Source organism: Tachypleus tridentatus, chromosome 2, assembly GCF_004210375.1.
Source record: "Tachypleus tridentatus isolate NWPU-2018 chromosome 2, ASM421037v1, whole genome shotgun sequence".
In the NCBI taxonomy this organism is placed as follows: domain Eukaryota; kingdom Metazoa; phylum Arthropoda; class Merostomata; order Xiphosura; family Limulidae; genus Tachypleus; species Tachypleus tridentatus.
The window spans coordinates 107,029,981-107,052,435 of NC_134826.1; the positions used below are offsets into that span (position 1 = coordinate 107,029,981).

Here is a 22,455-nt window from a genome sequence, read left to right on the forward strand (position 1 = left end):
CCCTTGAAGAGTACATTACAAGGAAATTATTAAATTTTTTGTAATTCCTAAAATTTCATGTCTATCAACATCAGTCTGTCAGTGTTCACGTGTGGTGAACAGTCTAGAAAAAATTTATATATTTAATTTTTCATTTCAGTATTATAGACATCTGTAATTTAATTATACTATGTCAAATAAATTGTTTGAATTGAATATTACTGACACTGCTTACAGTAATGAAAACTGTCAAAAAATGCTCATTTACATCACAATCTTATCTTGAGCTTGATAAAAATGACAACCAGTGGTTGCATCCATATTAAATATTCTCTATGGCCACTTGAAAAAGCTGAGTGCTGTATTATGCTGGATGTTTCCATTGCATGAAATACAAACATTTTTGCTAACAATGTACAGCAGTTAGTCTACTTTGCTCAAAAACAAATTATTCTGCCTTATTTCAACGAGAAATACAGCACTTAAGAAAATACAGTAGTAAGTGGTTCACTCGGCAATCATGTTTATGTTCTTTGGTACAAGAGATTGGGTTGACTTTGTTGTATATTCTTTCATCTCTTTTTATAAAAATTACCATTGAACTATTTCATGTACTTTAGAAAATCTAAGTTTTTTTGTAGTTTTAAAAGGAAAAATTTAACTATCAGAATTTGCTTTTATGTATTTATTGCTCTAAATTGCCAATTTTAGGTTTTCTATTTCCTCGTACGAACTTGGTGTCTCATCAGTTACAAACTTATTCTATAGATATTGACAAACAGAGTATAGATTTCTGGCTTAAAAACTTCGTTTTAGTAAGATTTAAAAACGTCAAAACCACATTCTGTGTCCCTCCTGTCTCATTCTGTTTTTTAAAAAAAGGTCAATAATTCTCTGACATTTCCTATTGAATTACTTAACCAGTAGAAACAGATATTAGGCATCAGTTTAATCCTTTATAATTGTTTTTCTATTCCAAGAAGAAAACTAAATTGTTTTAGCTTATTTATTGCTTAGGTAGAAAGCTAGTTAAATTTGTTTTGTTTTAGGATATGTTCTACTGTCTTACCTGTGTTTAATGTTCTAAAATGTATATTTGAAAGCTTAGAGAATTGCATGAGGAACTGACTTTGTGAGAACAAAGTTTTCACTGAGATCGAGCATGTTATGTACTTCAATGTGTAATGGATTATCTCCTGATGCTGCATTTATTATTTTTGAGAAAGGATTAGTGCTCAAGTAGGACAATACAACATTAAAACCATAAATTTAAAGGAAATAAGTGTGGAAAGTTTAACAGTTGAAATTTTGAAGATTAGAACTACATGGGAAAGAGCAAATTGGAAAAAAATTCAACCACTTCTGTAGACAGACACAAGTTCCAGCTTTAAATCTATAGAAAAATTAATTTTGAGATATACACTATGCCCCAGAAGTTTGGACCCACAGGGAAAACTAATATATTCTTAGTTACACTTTCACATATCCAATCCCATTTATACATATGTTGGGAAGGAAAATACCCTGATGGCACAGCATACAAAGAATTGATATGGCGATTTAACCCCTTTCCAGATGAGTCACAGGCCAAAGGCCATGTCATTGTGTTTGACTTGGATTCAAAATATTGTTGAACTACTATTTCATAATGAGTATGATATCAAACTGTAGATCACAATTCAGGTTTTAGTATTGTACATTATTTAGTTTACTTTTAAATTAAGAACTATTAAAAAAATGCAGATAAATGTATGTTTATGGTATGTCGAATGCATTTCTTGTTCAGATTAGATTTTTATGATGCCAAAATACTAAGTGTGTAGTTTTGTACAACTTAGGAACTCAAATTACCAATATTTACAAGCTAGAATATAAAATGAGAACCTCTTATTTCTTCATTTGGCTTTTGTACTGAATCAAACGTGGTGGCTACATTCACCTCTCCAATTTTCGAAACAGTCCCTTCTATACACTCAATTCAAATTATAGTGGAATTCTATGGTATCAATATGGTAATGTATGATATTTTTGGTTCTTGAACTGTGTGTGTGTGAATATATATATATATATATAAGTATAACTAAAATATTATTCATTTCATATCCTCCATTTGTAAAAAATTTTAAAAGTTTTAGCTATCTGTCATTCAGCAACAGGCTATATAGGACATAGCTGAAAGAGATAACTGCTTTACTTGTGTTTGGTTTTGCAAGGACAGGTGCTCAGGGTGCTTGACTTGCAATCTGAGTGTTGCAGGTTCGAGCAGTAGGATGTGACGGTCAATCCTGCTATTTGTTGGTAAAAGAGTAGCCACAAGTTGGTGGTGGGTGGTGATGACTAGCTACCTTCCCTCTAGTCATATACTACATCCCAGAGATAGCTAGTGCAGATATCCCTAATATAGCTTTGCACAAAATTCAAAACAAATACTTACTTTATTTACTGTTCTATATTTTAAGAAAAATAAACATTTCTAAATAGTAATAATCTGCGTACATAAATGTATAATAATTGAAATGTGAGTGTATATTATAAAATATACTAGTTTACTAAAACACAGCCATATATTATTGAATATTGTAGTGACTATTATGGGATTTAAAGCTATTTAGTCTGAACAATTATGTTTTTGTGTTATAACCTGTTGTCATTCTGGAACAAAAGCATAATTTAGACACACACACACACACACACACACACACACACACACACACACACACTGTTGCATATTTTTATGCTAAATAAAGGCAAATGTTTCCTAACTTAAAATATTTACAGTTCTATAAAAATAAACTTTTTGTTTAATTATCTGAGCATAAAAGGGACCAACAGTCAAACTGCCTATAATTTATGCATTTTGAATAATTCCAATAAGTTTTCTGAGATTTTCATGATCTGAAATTTTGGATTTGTATATTTCAATACTTTATATGACCCGTGTAAACCCTGTATTCAAACTGTCTTCAGCTTACTATACCTAAGTTACTTTAAAAATTATACATCTTTTTATATTATGCTTACCTCATTAACCCTATCATAATGGGTCACAGGTCAAAGACCAAATCATTGTGTTTCTTGACTTGCATTCAAAGTTTCATTGAATTACTATTTTATAAATTTGTCAGTTTGGTGTCTGAAAAACACACCTAAACATTGATTTTTGTGTGTCGGATGGTATGTTGAATGCAGCACTAATTCAAATTGGATGTCTGTCAAAATACAGACTATATTTTTTGTACAAATTAAGAAGTCAAATTACTGACATTTAAAAGTTGGAATATAAAATTAAAACTTCCTCTCTTTAGTTTATAATAAATAGTGTATTTTACCCTTTTGATCCAGATTTCTGAGACCATTTACAGTTATAGTGGTTTTAAAGTCCATAATAATTTTGATATTTTTCATTGTCAGAGTAGACAACAATTTAACTTTTATACTTCACTTTATTTTTCATTGTTTTTTGAGTAAGTGAACCTGAAAATAAAAGTAGAAGATGATGCAATGTTGGTTATTTTGTGATTTAAATTTGAGAATTCTAACAATACCAACTGTGTGCCAAGTTCTACAACTGATAGATTTGCTCTTGCACTTAGTATTTATCCAAATATGAATGCAAGTTAAAAAATATTGATATGGATTAAGAAGTGAAAAATGTTTTAATGAGAAGTGATATAAAATTAACTTCCTAGAATTTTATTTTAAATTGAGTGAAGTTTCATTGTTCTTAATCTGTTAAAAGCAAACAACACAATTTTGATAAAACATAGTTCTATAAATTATGAGTTTTAAATTTTGATTATACTGTTTTCTATTGAACCACAGGAAATTATAATTGACTTTGATATTGATTAACACTATAATTATAAATCTATAGTAGAACAATGTTCAGTATGCATGCCTTGTACATGTGGTGGATGTGGAACAGCTCAAAATATGAGGTTGACATTTCTTAAAATTAGTAAGCAATATATTAAATGTTTTATAATAAATAAATTTGCAGTAGTTATGCAACCCCATAAAGAATCACATAATACAAAAACTAAAATAAAAAATCTGTTTTACATATATATATATATGTATATAGAGCTTTAAAAGATGTTTAAGATAGGAAGATTTAAGCAATTAAGGATGCAACTATTGAAAGAGGATTTGAACTGAGTATATTAGCACTTAAGAAATTTAGCAAAGGTGCAAATACACTTAAAAATTCTAGATTAAGATTTATTTGCAAAGAAAAGAAAACTACATTTATCTTACAATCAAGGATTAACAAGTCAATTTTATAAAGTATACTCTTTAAAAAAAAGAAACACAAAATATGAGACATATTGTTAAGTTTATTTCGGGTAGTTCTGTATGACGTGTGAAACTTTGCACATTCACTGCTGAACATCCAAAGTCTGCAAAGGCGAAGTCCATGCTCACTAGTTGACATTTAACGTCACTCAACGTCAATAACGAGTATGCCCCCGTGAGCATCAATAACTGCTTGGTATCTCCTGCCCATGGAAGCGATGAGATGACGAATCACATCCTGTGGAATGGCTGTCCACTCAGCCTGCAAAGCTGCTGCAAGCTGAGGTAGAGTCTGTGGTTGAGGTTGTCGCAGACGTCGGTCCAACTCGTCCCAAAGATGTTCGATGGGGTTTAAATCTGGTGATCTGGAGGGCCAGGGAAGAACGCTGATGTTGTGGTGTTTCAATAACACAGTGGTGAGTCGGGCTGTGTGAGACGGGCGTTGTCATGTTGAAAAACGTCGTTGACATTCACCATGATGGGTTGCACATGGGGCCTAAGAATCTCGTCGACGGTTGCGTACGGTCTGATTAGAAATCCTACTCAGCCCTGGTATGGTTGAGGCAGTAGACGTCGCAGTGGCGGTCCTATCCCGAAGGTGACGTAACCGAATGTAGCGATCTTGTGTGGGCGTGGTCACACGAGGTCTGCCAGATCGTGGACGGTCACGAGTTGATCCATGTTGTTGGTGATGATTCCATAGCCTTGTGATGGTGCTTGGGTGGACATTCACAGCTCTGGTAACATCTGATCGAGATTCGCTTGCTTCCAAGCGACCAATGGCGTTGTTGTGTTGTGCTTTAGTCAGTCTTGGCGTAACTGTATTGTGCGTCGGTGGCTTAACACTGAGCTATGGAAACAGAAAACCCATCACTTTTATAGGGATTTTGCACATGTTGCACTTGCAGAACATGCAGATCTCTCAAACAAATGTATTGGACATGAATGCGTTTTGGTGAAAAATCCGATGTTTTCCTTCGTTTTCAAAGTGCACAACTTTTATTGTCATTTTGGTCTTACAATCAGTGCCTTAACACGTGTAACATCACATACTTTGAGCTTGTAACATTATTACATATATTTCTCTTTAAAATAACAAAAATATCCCTTTTGCGTTTCTTGTTTTGAAGAGTATATTTAAAAAGCATCAAAATTTTTATCCTATCTTCACATCAATAAAGAAAGAAGATAAAAAATAGAATTAACAAATAAAATTAGTATTTACAGAATAGAATGTGAATGTAGTAGTATTTATGGTGGACAAAATAAGAGAAATTTAAAATTGCAAGTTGCTAGAATGTAAAGGTTGTATAAGAAATAATAAAATAAACCGTGTGTATAATGAACATTATAAACTACCTGAAATACAATGTTATGGGGAAAATCTTTAATTTTAGCTTAGCCTCATAGTATTATAGCATTAAATATTATAGAAAACATCAGAAATAATGAAATATAAAAAAACAAAATCTAGTACTAAATAGAGATGAAGGACCAGCAAGTCAGTATATGGTGAGATATAATAAAAAAAAGAAAAAAAAAGTAGAACAAGGAAATATGCATATAATAATCAAGTGATATGACAAGTTATACAAATATTAAGTACGTCTTGTAAGTGACACCTGAATATGATGCAGGTCGCACCAAATTTTCTACATGTAGTGCCATTTTAAAGTGTAAACCATAGGGCTTCAATAAAGTTTTAAATTGTGTAAATAGGAAACAGTTTTTATTTATAATTTTACAGATTGCATAAGTGCCAGTAATTTGGATATAAAATGCTGGTAAGAGTTAAATTGTGATGAAGTTAGTAAACACCATGCATTTTTTTACTACTTTTTGTCTGAAAACTTACAAATAAGCGAGAGTAGTGACTCTGATATATCATAGGCATGTGGAAAAGTGTTAAGTTCTGACCAATATGTTTGACTTGAATATGATAGTTGTCAAAATGGATTCAACCTCAAAGTTTTACCTTTGCTATTTGATTCCATTCTTTGCATGCCAACAAATATTAGTTAAGTATTTAAATGAAACTACAAATTTGTTTTGCATATGCAATTTGAGGCCTTGTTGACAGGAAAAGGTAAGTTTCATTGATCACTACTACAAAGTTCTAATAACATATAGTAACATGTTTTACTGTATGCTAGGAATTTTCACACCTAGGTGATCTGTTTGAATTTAAGAAAATATTTATGTATTGCCAAAGTTTCAGGTTTAATTGCAGAAACATACTTTCACCAGGCATGGAATTTGCAACCATGTTAATGAATTTAATGTTTTTATCTTATACTTATACTTGCTAGTCATTGGTATAATTTTATTGTGTATTTTTAAAAAAATAACTTCATATAGCTTATGTAATGGAAGTCCTACAGATAGATGATGACACTAGTCTGAACAATGTCTATACCTTTCCAATCCTGATCATTTTCATCCCTGATTATGTTGAGTGCATGTGTAGTTAAGCAACATTTACACATAATGGAAGACACAGCCAGGGTTAGAAGCTAAATGTTGCATGATATATATTTAACATTGCAATAAAAGAAAGAACCTTATCACATCTGATAATGACATTTTAATGCTTTAATCATTTCTTAATGAGGAGCTGCTGGTGCATTAACATGTTAATCAGCAGACTATAACTATGTGGGAATGTACAGAAAAATCCTGTAGTGCTGTACAATGCTTAAATGCAAATGACAGAAAAAAATTTGCAAAAGTGTTGAGTCCCATGACCTGAAATATCTTCAGTGGTTTGTTTTGGTTACTATCTTAGCTACAAGATGGCAGAGTTGTGCAAATGTTTAGGTTTCAACAAAAGTGGGAATATTTTATAAGAACTTGATCCAGGGTCATATGATGATGATGTCAATAGAGATGGTACTTATAGGCCTACTGATTTTGAGTCTGATGATGAAAGAGGCCTGGATTCTACAGACAAATTTGATGCTCAAGCTGATTCTTTCATAGCTGACTCTTCTGATCTAGACACTAATGCCAGCACCAGTTGATGGATGACAAACTGTCCAACCTACATATATTATTCTGAGTGATATTTCTCTTATAACACAATCCAAGGTGGTAGTTTGCTTCTGTGGAGGCCATTGCTGTTGTCCTTTTAACTACTTGTGCTGCAGGATGTTGGGAATATAATGGTCGCTGAAAACAAACAAGTTTGCTAGACAGTTTTATAATAGTACTGCTGAAAACCTGAAAGCAAAATCTGCTGGCTGTCTGCAACTAATGCATCTGAATTGAGGAAGTTTCTTGACATTATGAAAACTACTTGGAGAAGATTACTGGTCAAATCATTTATTGTTGGCTATTCTGCTTGCCAGTATCATTTTGCCACCTGATTATTTCGAACTGTTGCATAAGTTGGCATTTTAGCAGTAATAAATGTGGCTTAGCTCACAGGTTAAAATTACTACAGTGGCAAATGTGTTAATGAAACTTAACTTTCTCCTACCCCAGTACGTTTTTTAGTTTTCTTTACAAATAAAATAATTAGTATTGTTAACATATTGCAGTATTATCAATCACCATTCATTGAATTTCACATATTTAAAGTATTGAAAAAATGAACTTTGTCATTGTATTAATTTTAATACTTGATATTTAGTTTAAGTAGACCATATTTATTAATGTTGTATTTTTCACCCATTCACTATGCAGATGTACTGAATCTTAGAAAAAAATTTTTTCCCAGAAATTCACTTTTGCTTGCAGTCAAATACGTTTTGAAGTTAGTGTTGGGCAGTGCTATCACATATTTTTAACCTTTTTGCAGTGGGGCAACATGTTTTGCATAATCTTGACTGGGAAGGATATTTATGCAACAATATATATATCTTTAGATAGCCTCATAAGACTTGGCAATATTTTATTGAAGATAAGAATCTCATTCACAAAGTGACACTGTTATTAGAAATAATAAAAATATATTAAAATAATGTTATTTATATTCAAACTCATAAAAATTCAAGATTTTCATTTTGAGTATAAAAAAACTTCTATTGATATACTTTTCATATTTTATTGCATAACATCTAGAACCTCATAAATGAATAACAAATTTTCCAAGGCAATTGTTTATGTATTTTTTTCATTTTTATTCATATCACTAACTCTACCTGTTATCATGAACATACAATGCAGTGCAATGATTATAGTCCTTAACACTTAGTCATCTCAATACAAGTCAATGGTACCTTCAGGCAGAGATGCAAAACCCTACAGCAAAATTTTCATGCATCGCATAATGTAAGCTGTGAGAACTGATGCAAAGTATGACGTATTTAGAAAACGTTTATACTTTTCAATTATGCATTTGAAAACATAATTAACTAAAATGTAAAAGTAAGACCTAAATACAATTTAACTGTATCTCTAAATATGACATATTTAGGTAAAAAAACAAGGAGTGCTATAGTTGATCAAGCTGTTGATACTATTACAGGTAGTTACATGTAACCTGCAATGAAAACTGTGTACCAATTCCAAAATTATTTATGTTGGATTATAGTGTGACATGAGCTATTTCTAACGACTATTTACATATGTATGTTACGCTACATTCATATGGAAAATATATAGCTCAAAGAAATCTGGTAAATGTGGGAGTGTCATCAGTTGGGTTTATAAACTTTATTACCGCTTCAATTGCATCAATCCAGTAAATTTTGAAATGTGCATGTCAGAAGCTTAAGTAAACGCCTTATTGTCTGATTTATATCTACACAACTGGTGTTATTTTAGTGAAGATACATAGTGCCAAAGTAGAAAATTTTCATAGCTCTTGGTTTGTATAAGAAATACACGTGAAATTTATTTTATTCATTGAATTCACTCCTTTTCTCATCAAAACAAAAACTAAAGTAACTATCTGTTTTAGTGTAGACCATTGTATCTACCATCTATGAGTTTTTGAACATATTTTATAATGGCACACAAAAGAATTGAGAAATAAATTGCATATTAAAAAGTAAAACAAAAATAATTCTGTCACAGTAATAAGCCTTCAGTTAGCAATCTTAATATTATGATTTTAATACTTGCACACATTTCCTGTTTATGTTAAGTTATTGTTTTAAATTTCACAACTCAAACCTATCACTTTATGCTTTCTTATTCAAATACGACCAGGTTTAAGAATACGTGTATTTGTGTATGTGTATATTTTAAAAAAATTGATTCATTGTTTATTTGGAAATAGACAGTTGTGTCAAGCTATACACTTTTCTGTTGTAAACTAAATTGTAAGAATGATGTATATAACAAAAACATCACTGTGGTGCTGTTATTAGTTTCTCAGTTTATGTTGAGGTAGTGGAAAGAAATTAGAGTTGTTTGTGACTACATTAAAAGAATAGGGAAAGTTTTATTGTGACTGTGGATGAACTTTAAGTCAATATTTATAAACCATGTTATTCTCATTATTTCATATAGTTGGGTTGAAATCCTAAAGTATTTGGTTAATTTTTATTTGTTACTGGTAATTGTCATTAATTTTTCTTGCTCATAAATTATTTTTAGCTGCAAAAAGTGACATTGCTAATGCTGACACAGAAACTAGGCAAGCAGAAATGAAATTGAAGCATGCAGAAGGAGAGATCAAGAAGAAACAAACAGAATGCAAAATGACTGAGAAAGAATATAAGAAAGATCAAGAGTCTTACCAAGCTCTGGAAAAAGAACTGAATAGGATAAAAGTGTGTATTACAAAGAAAGAACAAAAACATTTGGAATAGTAGATGTATTTTTCTAACTATTTGTCCATGAATATATGTATTCTTATCTTTTGATTTGTCCAAGTGCAAAATGCTTTTGGTGATAAAAACCTCTTTATTAACCTGAAGATGGCCCAAGAAGGTTGAAATGTTGTTTTCCACTTTATTTTAATGAAAGTTTTAATACTTATACTGGCTGTCTTGAGATATATTTTTTGCAAAGTGATTTGCACGTTAAGATTAAAATACTTTTTTTTGTTTCAGAAATCTTGGTAAAATTGTTTTGTCTGTTATTTTTACTGCACGAGCTAATATTAGATTGCACAAGGTTGGTGAATTTGATCAACCTCATAACCACATTTGTTTCTTTCTAGAATTGCATCAAATTGTAACATGAAACTACTTTTATTTATCCTAATATCTTTTAAACTTGCAACAGTATATATCTATTTAAAAATTTGTTTTATTGCCCTTTGAGCCTTTTGTAACTAATTCATGTCATTATAATTTGTAAATAACTACGTGGATGTGCAGTGGATGTGCAGTCAAAAAAATTTTGAGCCTTTTGTAACTAATTACATTATAATTTGTAAATTGCAGTTGCTGTTAAAAGGTGGATTCTTCTCAATAAGTAGCAGTAATTGTTCCATGAAATAGGATACTTATTAAAGTCTTCTGTATTCAGGTTTCTGAGAAGTTTTGATGTACATGAACATATTAATCTGGCACTATTGGTGTCATGGTTATATGTAGGCTGCTGAAGTATCAGGTTTTAAAATATACATACCAATTCATATTTTAGGCAGAAATGGATAAACTAGGATATGGAAATGGGAAAGAAGAGAATTTGGTGGCAGAGAAACGCCTGGTGGCTAAGGATGTAGACAACTTAAAGGAAAAAGTAGAAAATCTTGAGGCAAAGTATGTGTTTTTTGGTTTTATTTTACTTGAATGGATAGATATGTTTGACAGTTAAAGTCAGTTAACAAAATTCGATTGTATTAGTTAGTGTAAGGTAAAATAATTGAATAACTGAAATTTACAATTAAATAGATTCATGTCATAAAAACAATTAATTGAAATTATGAATAGTTTCAAACTTAATCAGAATTACTCTTTCCAGTTATTGTTGTTTGTGATTATTCCATCTATCTAGTAATTAGAAATATTGCCATTATGAGTTTTCATTTTTATTCTTGATAATTCAGATTTGTTCAGCTTAATAAATTAGCACCATGAGACTTATAAAAATAATAATAATAATCAGCTAATGAAAATTATTGTTTTCAATTATTCAAGTAATTGAAATATAGCTGTTATGTTAGTTTGTTTAGCACAAAACAATATAGTGGGCTCTTTGTGCTCTGTATTAGAAGTGTTTTTTTTTAATTTTATCACTTTTATGCATGAATAATGCATTAATGGGCTTATCAATTAACAAATTCCACAAATTGGCTATCTCTATTGTCTTGTAAGTGTATAATTAGGGAATTATCTTTGTAAGACTATAGTGTTATTCAGTTTAAATGCTTTTATTTAAACCTGAATCTATGCGTATGAAAGGAACTCAACATATAGTTGTAGATAAGTTTTTCTTGGAAATATTTGGCTACTTATCTAGAGATTTTTGTATTGTTTTTGTATCTTCATCCCCACATTTTTTCTGTACCTTTTGGTATTGCTATCTGTACATTATCCTTATTTTAATTTTTTTAATTACTTTTTTTTTTTTTCCTTTGGAGGAATAATTGATGGAGAATTCCACGATCATTGTGCAACATGTTCTGAGGTCCATCATGCGTGGAAAACTTCCTGTTCCTATCCATTCTTCCAGTTTTCTTTCCCTTCATTTTGACTTGAACTGGAGGAAGATGAATATGCTCACTTGTTTCTTGCATTTGGTACCTTTCTACCAGTTAAGGAAAGTTCTCATCTGTCAGCACAGTTTCAGGTCTTGATCTTTCAGCTATGTTCTCTGATCCATGACCCCAATCCTCACAGTTATTTAATCTTTACTCTTTAATTTGAGTTCATGCTGACTCTTTCCTTGAACAACTTTATAGCCTTGTCCTCTTTGCCCCAATAATTCTTATTTCCTAACATAGTCATTCTTCCTTTCCATTTCTTGATTTTTTGTCTTTGGAATTTCTGTTACCTACTTGGAGAGTAAACCTCTTATTTCCTGTTGGGCTTTCTAGTGTCCAACTTTCATATCTTCATTTTCTTCTCAACACCCTTCTTTGCTACCTCTTCTCCCTGCAACTTGCATCTGTCACTTTATCATCCTTCATATGAGTTGTCAGAAGAATTGTTCCCTTCTTTTTACCACTACAGACCATACCACTTCTGCTCTAACCTTCCTTACTTACTTAGTTCCTCTACTGTTGGTACTTATTTGTTAGGGTACACTTCCTACGACCATGTGCGTACCAACTTCCTATCTGTGTGATCTCTGTTAGGCACCCTTTGTTTGCACTGAAGACTGAGTGTTCTTGACACAGTGGAGACTCTGATAGAATTGACTGATACCAGTCCTCATTATTTTCTCTGGTTCTTCACCTCTTACAACCACATCCTTCAACTTCTGTCCCTTGACTGGGTCAGTTACACTTCATTTTTAGTGTTTCACTTTGCAGACCTTCCTTCTCATCTATTGCTCACCATCAAGTCCATCACACCTCGCTGATTATATTATATTGCTGGTTTGGAATCTGTCTCTTGATTTGCTGACCTTTGGTCAGATTTCTACCAACACAAGTTCTTGAAGTCTACCTACAGTTTTTCTCCACTTCTCTTTCCCATCCCCTCTTCTTTTCACATATCCTTCTCTCCTCCCTCTGATCCTGTCTATCTTTAGTGCATTGAGGAGGTAGTGTAGGATCTTTTTAGCTAAGCATGCCATCAAGAGTACACATGACCCTTCTCCTTTACTCTCATCTCTACATTGTCCCTAAGAAGTCAAGGGACTGGCATCCAATAATTGATATCTTGTATCTCAGTATTTTTCTAGTTGCTCCATTTTTCTGGCTGTAGCAAGTCTTTTATTTCCAGTTATTCTTTTTTACTGGACAGTTGATGGCCAAAATTAATGTTTCAAATACTTTAGTCTACATCCCAGTTGACCCATCCTTGATAATTTCTCTGGTTTATCTATCAGAATCAAGTGTTCTAGTTCCATGCTCTTTTCTTCAGCATAATTTTGGCTTCTTATGTCTTCAGTTTAGTATGCAGGACCTTTGCTTACCATCTTCATGGTCTAGGACTGAGATTCCATTTTTACATGGATGATTGGCTTTCTTAGCCCATTACAGTAAAATACCCTATTCTCCGACTTTATTGGAAGGTCTTTTCATTTGGGGTGGCTTGTGAAGATCTCTTTCTTGTGCTTATTTAGTATGTGATAGATGTGGTTGTCTTCCAGAACATGTTTTTTTAAACTATGCAAGGAAATTTTAGAATGTTTAATATTTTTTCCTAAAACTATAAAATTGAATCAAATACAGTGTACAAAAAAAGTTAAGTAAAATATATTTTTTATTGTAACACATTTATTGCATATTGGGCCTTTTAATATTTTATTCTGCCTAATGCCAGATGATTTTATTTAGCTTAAAGGAAGTTCTTATGGTGAAGGTGTTCATACAATCTCAGTTAATTTTGATAGTGGCACCACTGGTTGCTAGTAGATATGGCACCATCTCAAGATTGCATCTGTCACTGGAGATGCAAGATAGTCTAGTAATTTTCATATGAAACATCAGTCAACCCTGGTTAGTGATGTTAACTGTTTTTTTAAAAGCAAGATCTGGATTAGCAGCTAAATCTCGAACAAAATGAAACATGATGTCGTAACTGAAACTTGTCCAAATTTGTAACATTGTGATGCAATTAGATACAGTCAATTGTTTCAATTTCAGAGTATATTTACATGAAGTATAATTATATTTATGACAATTATAATTGGTAATTGTTAGGTTAGGTTAGATTTGTTGCAGTTCAGTTAGACAAACTTGGTACCAATGAGCTCTGTGACGTCATGTTTCATTCGAGACTTAGATACACTTCAGATCTGGCTTAACATTTTGTTATTTAGCTGGAATTTTGTAATTTATTTGGAAATCAAGAGTATCCACTGCTGTTTTCATTGTCAGGCACTTGCAATGAAAGAATGCCATAAGACTTGAAAGAGGTATTGTGTGATGTCATAAATAGTTAATTTTATAAAATCAAGACCACTCAATGTGAGGATCTTCAGTTTATTTTGTGAGGATATGGGAAGTTGACTGCTTCATACTAAAGTCGGATGGCTTTCTTTGGGAAAATCGCTTGCTCGGTTTTACGAACAGCATGAGGAGATAGGTTTCTTTTTATCTGAATGCCATTTTGAACTTTCATACAAATTAAGAAACAAATGCTGGATACAGAAAGTGGCTTACTTTTCAGATGTATTTGCTCATCTAAATAAAGTGAATGCTACAATGCAGGGTACCAGGGAAACATATTTCAAAGCTCAGAGTAAAATGGAAATGCTTTACTGTAAGCTGAAACTTTAGGGTGATTGTATACTTATGGAAGGACTTGATTGCATCAAAAATTTCAGTGGTTTATTACTTAAGAATTAAATTTCCTTAAGTAAAGATGCAAAAGTTTCAGTCTTGCAGAACATGTCTGATTTGTGTGCAACTATTGGGGAGTACCTCCCTCTTCATTTAAAAAAAAGGTATTGTGATTCAAAATACCTTTTTGCCTCTTCAAATACCAACAATATGCCTTTGAAAGAGAAAGAACAGCTTTTAGAAATATCAACTGATTACACCCTAAAAACAAGATTTCAACAGGAAGAAATTACACAAGTTTGGGTTCAAATACCTTGAAATAAGTAAGAGTTATGAAAATTTCGATGCGTTTTTCGACAACATATCTTTTGTGAGCAAACATTATCACTGTATACAGCTACAAAGACCAAATTTAGAAATAGGCTAAATATTGAAAATGATTTGCACTTACAATTAACAACCATATTTCCAAATATTGAACTACTTTGTGAACACTGAGCCACTGATAAATAAATTGGTACACTGTTCTTTTACCAATATAAATTTTGCAAGCAGAAATGTTTGAACAAGTAAGTAGAAGTAAAAATTTGTCTTTAAATATTTATTTTTAATAAATTTATATTCTGAAAGCTTGAAGTAAACTTTATATGGTGCTATGGTGCTAGTGACTGATTTGTTTTTATTTATTTTATTTTTAATTTAAGGATCTGGAATGTTTTTTTTTCTTTCTGATGTGAATCTCTGCAGGTGTAAAAAGTTTGGGAACCTCTGTCTCAACTGAGCTTAACCTTCTCCAATTCATTTGTGAGCTATGGAGTGTCTGGCCAACAAATTTCATGCTTTTCCTTCTCATCATGTGTAAGACTCCTTCTTTTATATATAGGACTCTAACTTTCCTGGACTGCACCTTCTCCAGTGAAACTTGTGGGGTCATTGTATTCCTTCTTGATTTACTACTTTCAGTTGTGAACCTATCACCCACTCAAGGAACTGTCATGGCAACTATAATGTCCGAGTGTTATTTCTAGAGTTCCTTACAACCTCCCAAGTTCATTTCCATCTCTTCACTTTCTGAATAATAACTGACTTTTGGTGTTTGGACACAGAATGAGCATTGTCTCCATATCAAGGTATTCAAACTTTTACTCTCTTCATCAGTCATGTTCTCATTTACTGTCCTTACTGATTTGTTCACTTCATCATAATCCACTTCAACAATTAACTGGTTCTTTTTTACATGAATCATCAAGGATCCTTTGCTTTATATTGGACTTTATTTTCTAGGTCTACTCATATTGGGTTTGTTTCATTGCCTGTTATGTACCAGGAGCCATAAACCTAGTGACAGACTGTCTTGTTGAGACCATATTTTAACAACAGAGTGGTCTGTTACATCTTTTAATCATTTGTCAAGTTTGCTCTTGGTTGGCCAAGTCAGTTTTAGATGCCTGTGTCATTCCTCTTCTCCAGTCTGCTGTTCTGTATCATTTGGCTCTCAGCCAGAATTGGCCTCATTTTTTCATGTGTTTATCCTGCTCATCATTTCTCTCTTTTTTTTTTTTTTCCTCCTCTATTTGTGCCTTAAGTGAAATTCCTCTTTCATCAGTCTAATCTTGGTTTTCTCTGTTGCTTCAGTTTTGCACATCTATGTTTCATTAAAGGATATTATCAGTTCATTGTGTGTGATTTATCTGGTCCATTGTTACTGCTCGACTAGGTGATCATGTAGCCTTTTTCTTGTCATGCTCTTGTCACCCCCTCCCTTTGTCTACAAATGTAAGTGATATTTTTATTAATGTTGGTCCATTCATTACTCCTTTCTTTCTTGGTTATCATACTGCTGATCCCATTTCTGTATTTTCTACTTATGTTTGACCATGCTTTGTTGGTCTTTTTTATTGTTGGTTATCTATTTGGAAATAGACAGTTGTGTCAAGCTATACACTTTTCTGTTGTTCATACTCTCACTCTTGTCCTGTTGGCTTCTTGCTCTTTATACCATGTTTCTGTGAAAACTTGTTTCTTTCTTTTTCTTGGTTTTAATCACCATTGTTTTTTAGACATCTGTGCAGTTGATGCTGGTTGTGCTCTCTTCCTTACTTTTATATTGTCCCCCTACTTAGACTGGTCTTTTTGTTCCTGAGACTTCAGCTGCTCAGGAATGTGACTGCACTTTCTTTCCTGTAGCCTTTCCTTCTGTTTCTCATTTCTGTGGTTTTTCAGACCTGGATCAGCTATTGTGTCTTGTTTGGACAGATGAGTAAATACATGTTATTTTTCAGCTCCTCTTTACATTTATTAGGATTTTATCAGGTTGCTTCCAAAGGTATGTTTATTTCAGTTATCCTGCATTGAGCCAGGATAACAGAAGGCATTCTGGTCATCCACCCTGGCTCTAACCAGTACCCACTTAAAGTATTTTGCAAGACTGCTTGAGATATTCTTGTGCTATACATACTACTCATTTGTCTTATCCATGCAGTAGTACAAAGTACATTAGCTATTGTCTAAAATGTCAACTCCAGATAAGTGTTCTGCACACGTTTTTAGGATGCATTTGCTGACTTCTAAAAATAGGGTTTAATGGTTATCCATTGCACTGTTCCAAGTGAAAAAACTTTCTGACTAGTTGTGAAGTGGGGATTCCTAATGCATATTCTGTTGTTTTTTTTGAGTGAAACCCAGGAGACCTTTCCCACTTACCAGTTCTTAGTTACTGGTTTAGTGTGGACTGTAAAGAAATCTCTTTGGTTGGGCTCAGTGTAATATAGTGAGAAGTTTGGGTAGTGGTGACACTGTGTGTGCAGTGTGAACTACATGCTAAAAAACAACCACCACAAAACTAAGGTACCCTCCTGCAGCCAAAGCCATTTTTGTAGAGTTGAGAAATGCACTCATTCTGTGGTCTGATTTCACCCCATCTACAATATACACTGACTTGTCAACCACTTGTTTGCCAATGCTTGGACATTCATTTTCTCGTTTTGCCAATTCCTGCAACACTTGGGAGCTCATTTACTTTTCTCCTTTACATTTTTGGCAAAGATTGTCTGCCACTGGTGTGTTCCTATGGAGCCCCCTGCCATTTGGTGCTAAACTCCATGGGTTTCCCTTTGGGTGCTTTCTAATGGGAGCTCAGCTAGTTTTTTTTTTAACTTGCCAGTACACTGTTTCAACACAGAATTCTTGTATTTATGTTGTGAAGGTGAATTGTTATCTTGTAAACTAATATTTTCCTGATCTGATAATGTATCTCTGATAAATATTCACCTCCTCACACACATTCCAATCTTTCCTCCTGATTACCAGGGCACTTATTTTGCTACATCAGAGAATGACATTATCATAAGTGAAAGTGCATAGGGGGAGTTACTGCTTATGGAGGTTGTGGTGCCCTCCTATCAGTGGAAGGCGTTTGTTGCATTATGATTAGTGCAGTAAACATTAAAACACATGAATTTAGGTGGGAGTTTCTTGATGTTAGTGACATGCAAATCCCATAAGATGATGTCTGAGAAAAATATTGATTCAGTGTTACAAGGTGAGTATCATTTAAAGTTTAGGAAAACATTAACATTTCATTATTAGAATAAGAATATTTCTTTTTATTGATGATACTTATGTTGAGTGTGTTCTTGGCTCAATAATGATTTAAAATTCCTGAACTCTTGTGTAATATAATCCTTGACTATTATTAATGTTAAAATTTCCTAAATTGTTAAACTATCACAGTATTGTGTATAAATAACGTTTTTAGCTCAGGTTCCTGAAATGTATTTGTAAATATGGTTTTACACAATAGTATAGTATAGAAATTGCACTAAAGCTCATGCTGCTGTTACAGATTTCCTAATTTGACTTTTGAATACAAAGATCCAGAGAAGAATTTTAATCGACATCAGGTTCATGGCTTAATTTGTCACTTGGTTAAAGTGAAGAATCCAAAAACATCAACAGCTTTAGAGGTCACTGCTGGAGGAAAGGTTAGATCTTGGAATTTCTAGCTTGTAATAGTACACGGTTCTCTTAAATGGTATTAAATAGAGAAAAAAGTAAGTAGGAGAAAGAAGAAAATCACTTTTAAACACATGCTTCATAAGTTAGATGATATGAAATGATAGTGTTAACTTTGTTTTATGCTTTAATACACAATTGCTTCATGTAATATTTAATTACAATTTGAAGCTTAACATGTTCATTACAGATTGGGTGGAATTTACCCAGCTCATTACCATGAAAGTAATTGCTATGATTTTTTATAATGATGCATATGTTTACAACATTTTGCAAAAGCCTAGTAATGTTTACTAGGCTTTTGCAAAATAAAGATCCAGTTTTTAAATTAAGTATTAAGGTATCTTAATTTTAAAAAAATTCTCTTAATCTTTTTTTGCAGAATATTATGCAATATGCAGAGTAATTTTCATTTTAAAATTAACAATACTTTTATGCATAGTAAAATTTTTAAATTTTACTTGTGAAATCTTTATAACCACAAATAATTATCAAATGATTTTTTAAGATTAAACTTTCTATTTTATCTTATTTTGACTATCAAATGAGAATTTCTATACATTTTCAATAGATTTAAGATCCCTGCTATCATTTTTATGTATATAATAAATACAAATACAACAAAACATTTAGTGTAATTGAAAAATAATTAATGTAAACTTGCAACTAAAATTGTCCTGAATATAATTTTAAAATTCTAAATTAAAATGTTTTTTTTTCTCATGTTTATGAGAAAATGCAAACTTTTTATAAAGCTGTTAGAATTTTTCCAATAGACATAAGTAGTGAATGACTGTTAAAAAGGCTTGAAAGTATATTTTAGACATTGTAACAATGATAAAAATGACAGGAAAAGGAAAAATTTCAAGGTCTTTAATAGCATTGTTCACTATTTTATAGTTGTATAATATTGTGGTGGATACTGAAGTTGTTGGGAAAAAGTTGTTGGAGAAGGGCCAACTGAAACGAAGATACACTATAATTCCACTGAATAAGATAATTGGCCAATGTATTGACAACAATATAGTAAAAAAGGCAGAAGCTTTGGTAAGTACATTTAATATACTGCATTTTGTATACAGTTGAATGAAGAAAAATGTACAATTTAGAGATAAGAAGGGGACCTCTTGGTCCATCTAGACTATCCTATCCACAATACCTAGCTCAAATAAGTAAAACTCAACCCTTATCATTTGAATATTTATTAAGCCTTCCCTTAATTCTAATCTTTTTCACAACAAGCTTGTATAATATATTAAGATTTGTTTGTGAAAATAGTCTGTTTTCATTGCTAATCTGAATGTAAAGTGATTTTCATGTTATGATTATAAACTGTTCTTCATTTAAAAAAATCCTCAAATATTATTTTAAGCAATCTCTGAAACATCCTAAGTATGTTTCTTTCTATTTTTAGTAAAACTTTATATTTTGTTATTTTCTCTACCCTAATTATATGGGGTCTGTCAATTTGATGAAATTTTGAGAAATATTACGTCATTCGAAATTGCATTAGAAGGGCAATGAGACCAGTCAAAAAACAATTTCTTACCAATTCAATGAAGAAAAATGATATCAATGGGGTCTGAAATACAAGAACAAGACACAAGAACAATGGAGGAAGGTGTTATTCAGTGACGAGACTCATTTCTTCGTACAGGGTCAAAGTCTGCATGTTTGCAGATCTCCATGTGAGAAACTTTGAGAATCTCGCATCAATCAGTTGGTAAAACATCCCTTGAAGATGTTTTGGGGTTTTTTCAGCTACTGTGGTGTCGGAGGCTTACATATCATAGTAGGAATAATCGAGGACCACAGTACATGAAGTTTTGCAGAGAAGAGTTCTTTTCAGAATTGAAAAAAATATTTCCAGATGGATCTGGCTCCGTGGCACACATCGAAACTTGTGAAGAATTTTATGACTACAATGCAAATAAAGGTGTTGGACTGGCCTGGAAACTCTCTGGTCTTTGAAAATCCTATTGAAAATCTTTGAGCCATTTGTAAAGAAAGACTTCAGGGAAAAGACTGTACTATGAAAGATAAGCTAATTGAGGCCATAATTGAGGTGTGGTGCCGTGATCCAAACATTAGTGAAGATTGCAATCAATCGTGGACTTGATGTCAAAGCGGGTTTATGATCTTCTGAAAAATAAAAGTGGTCATATCACGTATTAATTTGTGAGTAATTTTTGGATTCTCAGAAATAAAACTCTAAAAATTGAAAAAATCGTAATTTTCCGTCTTGTATCAATTAATTTTGCACAAGGGTGTACAGATGAATAACCAAACAAATAATAAATTATTATAATGATACCATATAAATCCATTATAATTCATCTAGTATAGTACAATAATTGTATATGGGTAAAAAACAAAACAAAAATCTAAACAGACTAAAAGATTCAACATACCAGTAAGAAGGTTTGTCTGGAAAAAACAAACAAACAACAATGCTGTTATATTTAAAAATGACTGGGAAATCCACTTGTGCAACACATTCTGATTTTTCATTTAGTTATTCACAATGTATATAGAATTAAGTGTATGTATACTAAGTTTTATATTATAACCATAAAATTTTCAAGCCATAAACCAAAACACATTAACATGAAATTAAAAAAACAATTTTAAGAATATGCTGCACATTAAAAAAAAAAAAAAGCATCCTAGGGTACAAGCTACAACATGGGATTATAAAATGTATCCTATTTGGGAAGTGACTGAAGGGGTAGGACTCGCATTGTGGTGAGGATGCACTGTCTATCAGTTTGCTAGTCTTGCGTAAGGAAATTAGGAGAGCGAGATGTGGGTGCTTAAGCCTACAACATCCCACATCTGTCACCCTTCACTGCTTGCAAACAATTGTGGGAAGATGACTGCTCTCCCAAGTTAGAATAAGAAAAAGATGATCATAAAAAGATGAAAAATAATAAATAAATAAAAATGAAGATAAGGTACTACCATTTGGGGGTAAGTAAGATAAAACTTACCTTTTGAAGTTAGCATTCCTGTCCCCAGTGTGGTAGAGGTGCTAACTGACATGACATCAGCAAAGTGATAGTTTACTGTGACTGTTGTGCTTTTATATGTGGCTTCAGGTGTATGTCCTCATAAAGTAGTGCCAAGTTCTTAGATGACCTTATTTTTGACTGAACATTTTTGGTAGTTTTAATATATCTCATTTTTATTTCTTTGTATTTATTACAGAATAATTTTATCTAAAATGTCTTTATTAAATATGTTAACTATTAATTTTGTATCAGTATATCAACATTATTAATAAATTACAATATTTTATTACAAATTTCATATTTGAATAACTGCAAAGTTATGTTTATAATAGATGGGTATGGCACATTACTATGTAAGGAGGGTAAACCATAAATTGAAAAATGAAAATCTTTTATCAAAAATATATTTATCCTTTTCATCAGTTATTTTAACCTTAAATCTAGGATACATCTTATAATCCCATGTTGTAGCTTGTATCCTAGATCTTTTTTTAAATGTACAGTGTATTTTAAGATTTTTTTAAAATTTCATGTTAATGTGTTTTGGTTTATGACTTACATTTTATGGTTATAATTAATCATATCGTTGGGATTTGCTGTTTTAATGCAGTCCTTCCTCATAATTTTGTTTATTCATTTAATTTCACTTAGTTTTATATATACATTTGAAATAACAAAAAAATTATGACTGTATCAATACCGTAGAATTCTATAATTTATTTTAAGATTTTTTTAAAATTTCATGTTAATGTGTTTTGGTTTATGACTTACATTTTATGGTTATAATTAATCATACGTTGGGATTTGCTGTTTTTAATGCAGTCCTTCCTCATAATTTTGTTTATTCATTTAATTTCACTT

General features: G+C 32.0%; 1 protein-coding gene across 1 annotated transcript in view; it reads left to right on the plus strand.

The window, feature by feature from the left end:
* SMC2 (structural maintenance of chromosomes 2) overlaps positions 1-22,455 on the plus strand; it is a 91,292-nt gene that overhangs the window by 41,603 nt on the left and 27,234 nt on the right. The window contains exons 9-12 of the mRNA XM_076490114.1: positions 9,820-9,995; positions 10,816-10,934; positions 18,414-18,552; positions 19,484-19,630. Coding sequence (XP_076346229.1) covers positions 9,820-9,995; positions 10,816-10,934; positions 18,414-18,552; positions 19,484-19,630 — 581 coding nt within the window. The remainder of the gene's footprint in view (positions 1-9,819; positions 9,996-10,815; positions 10,935-18,413; positions 18,553-19,483; positions 19,631-22,455) is intronic.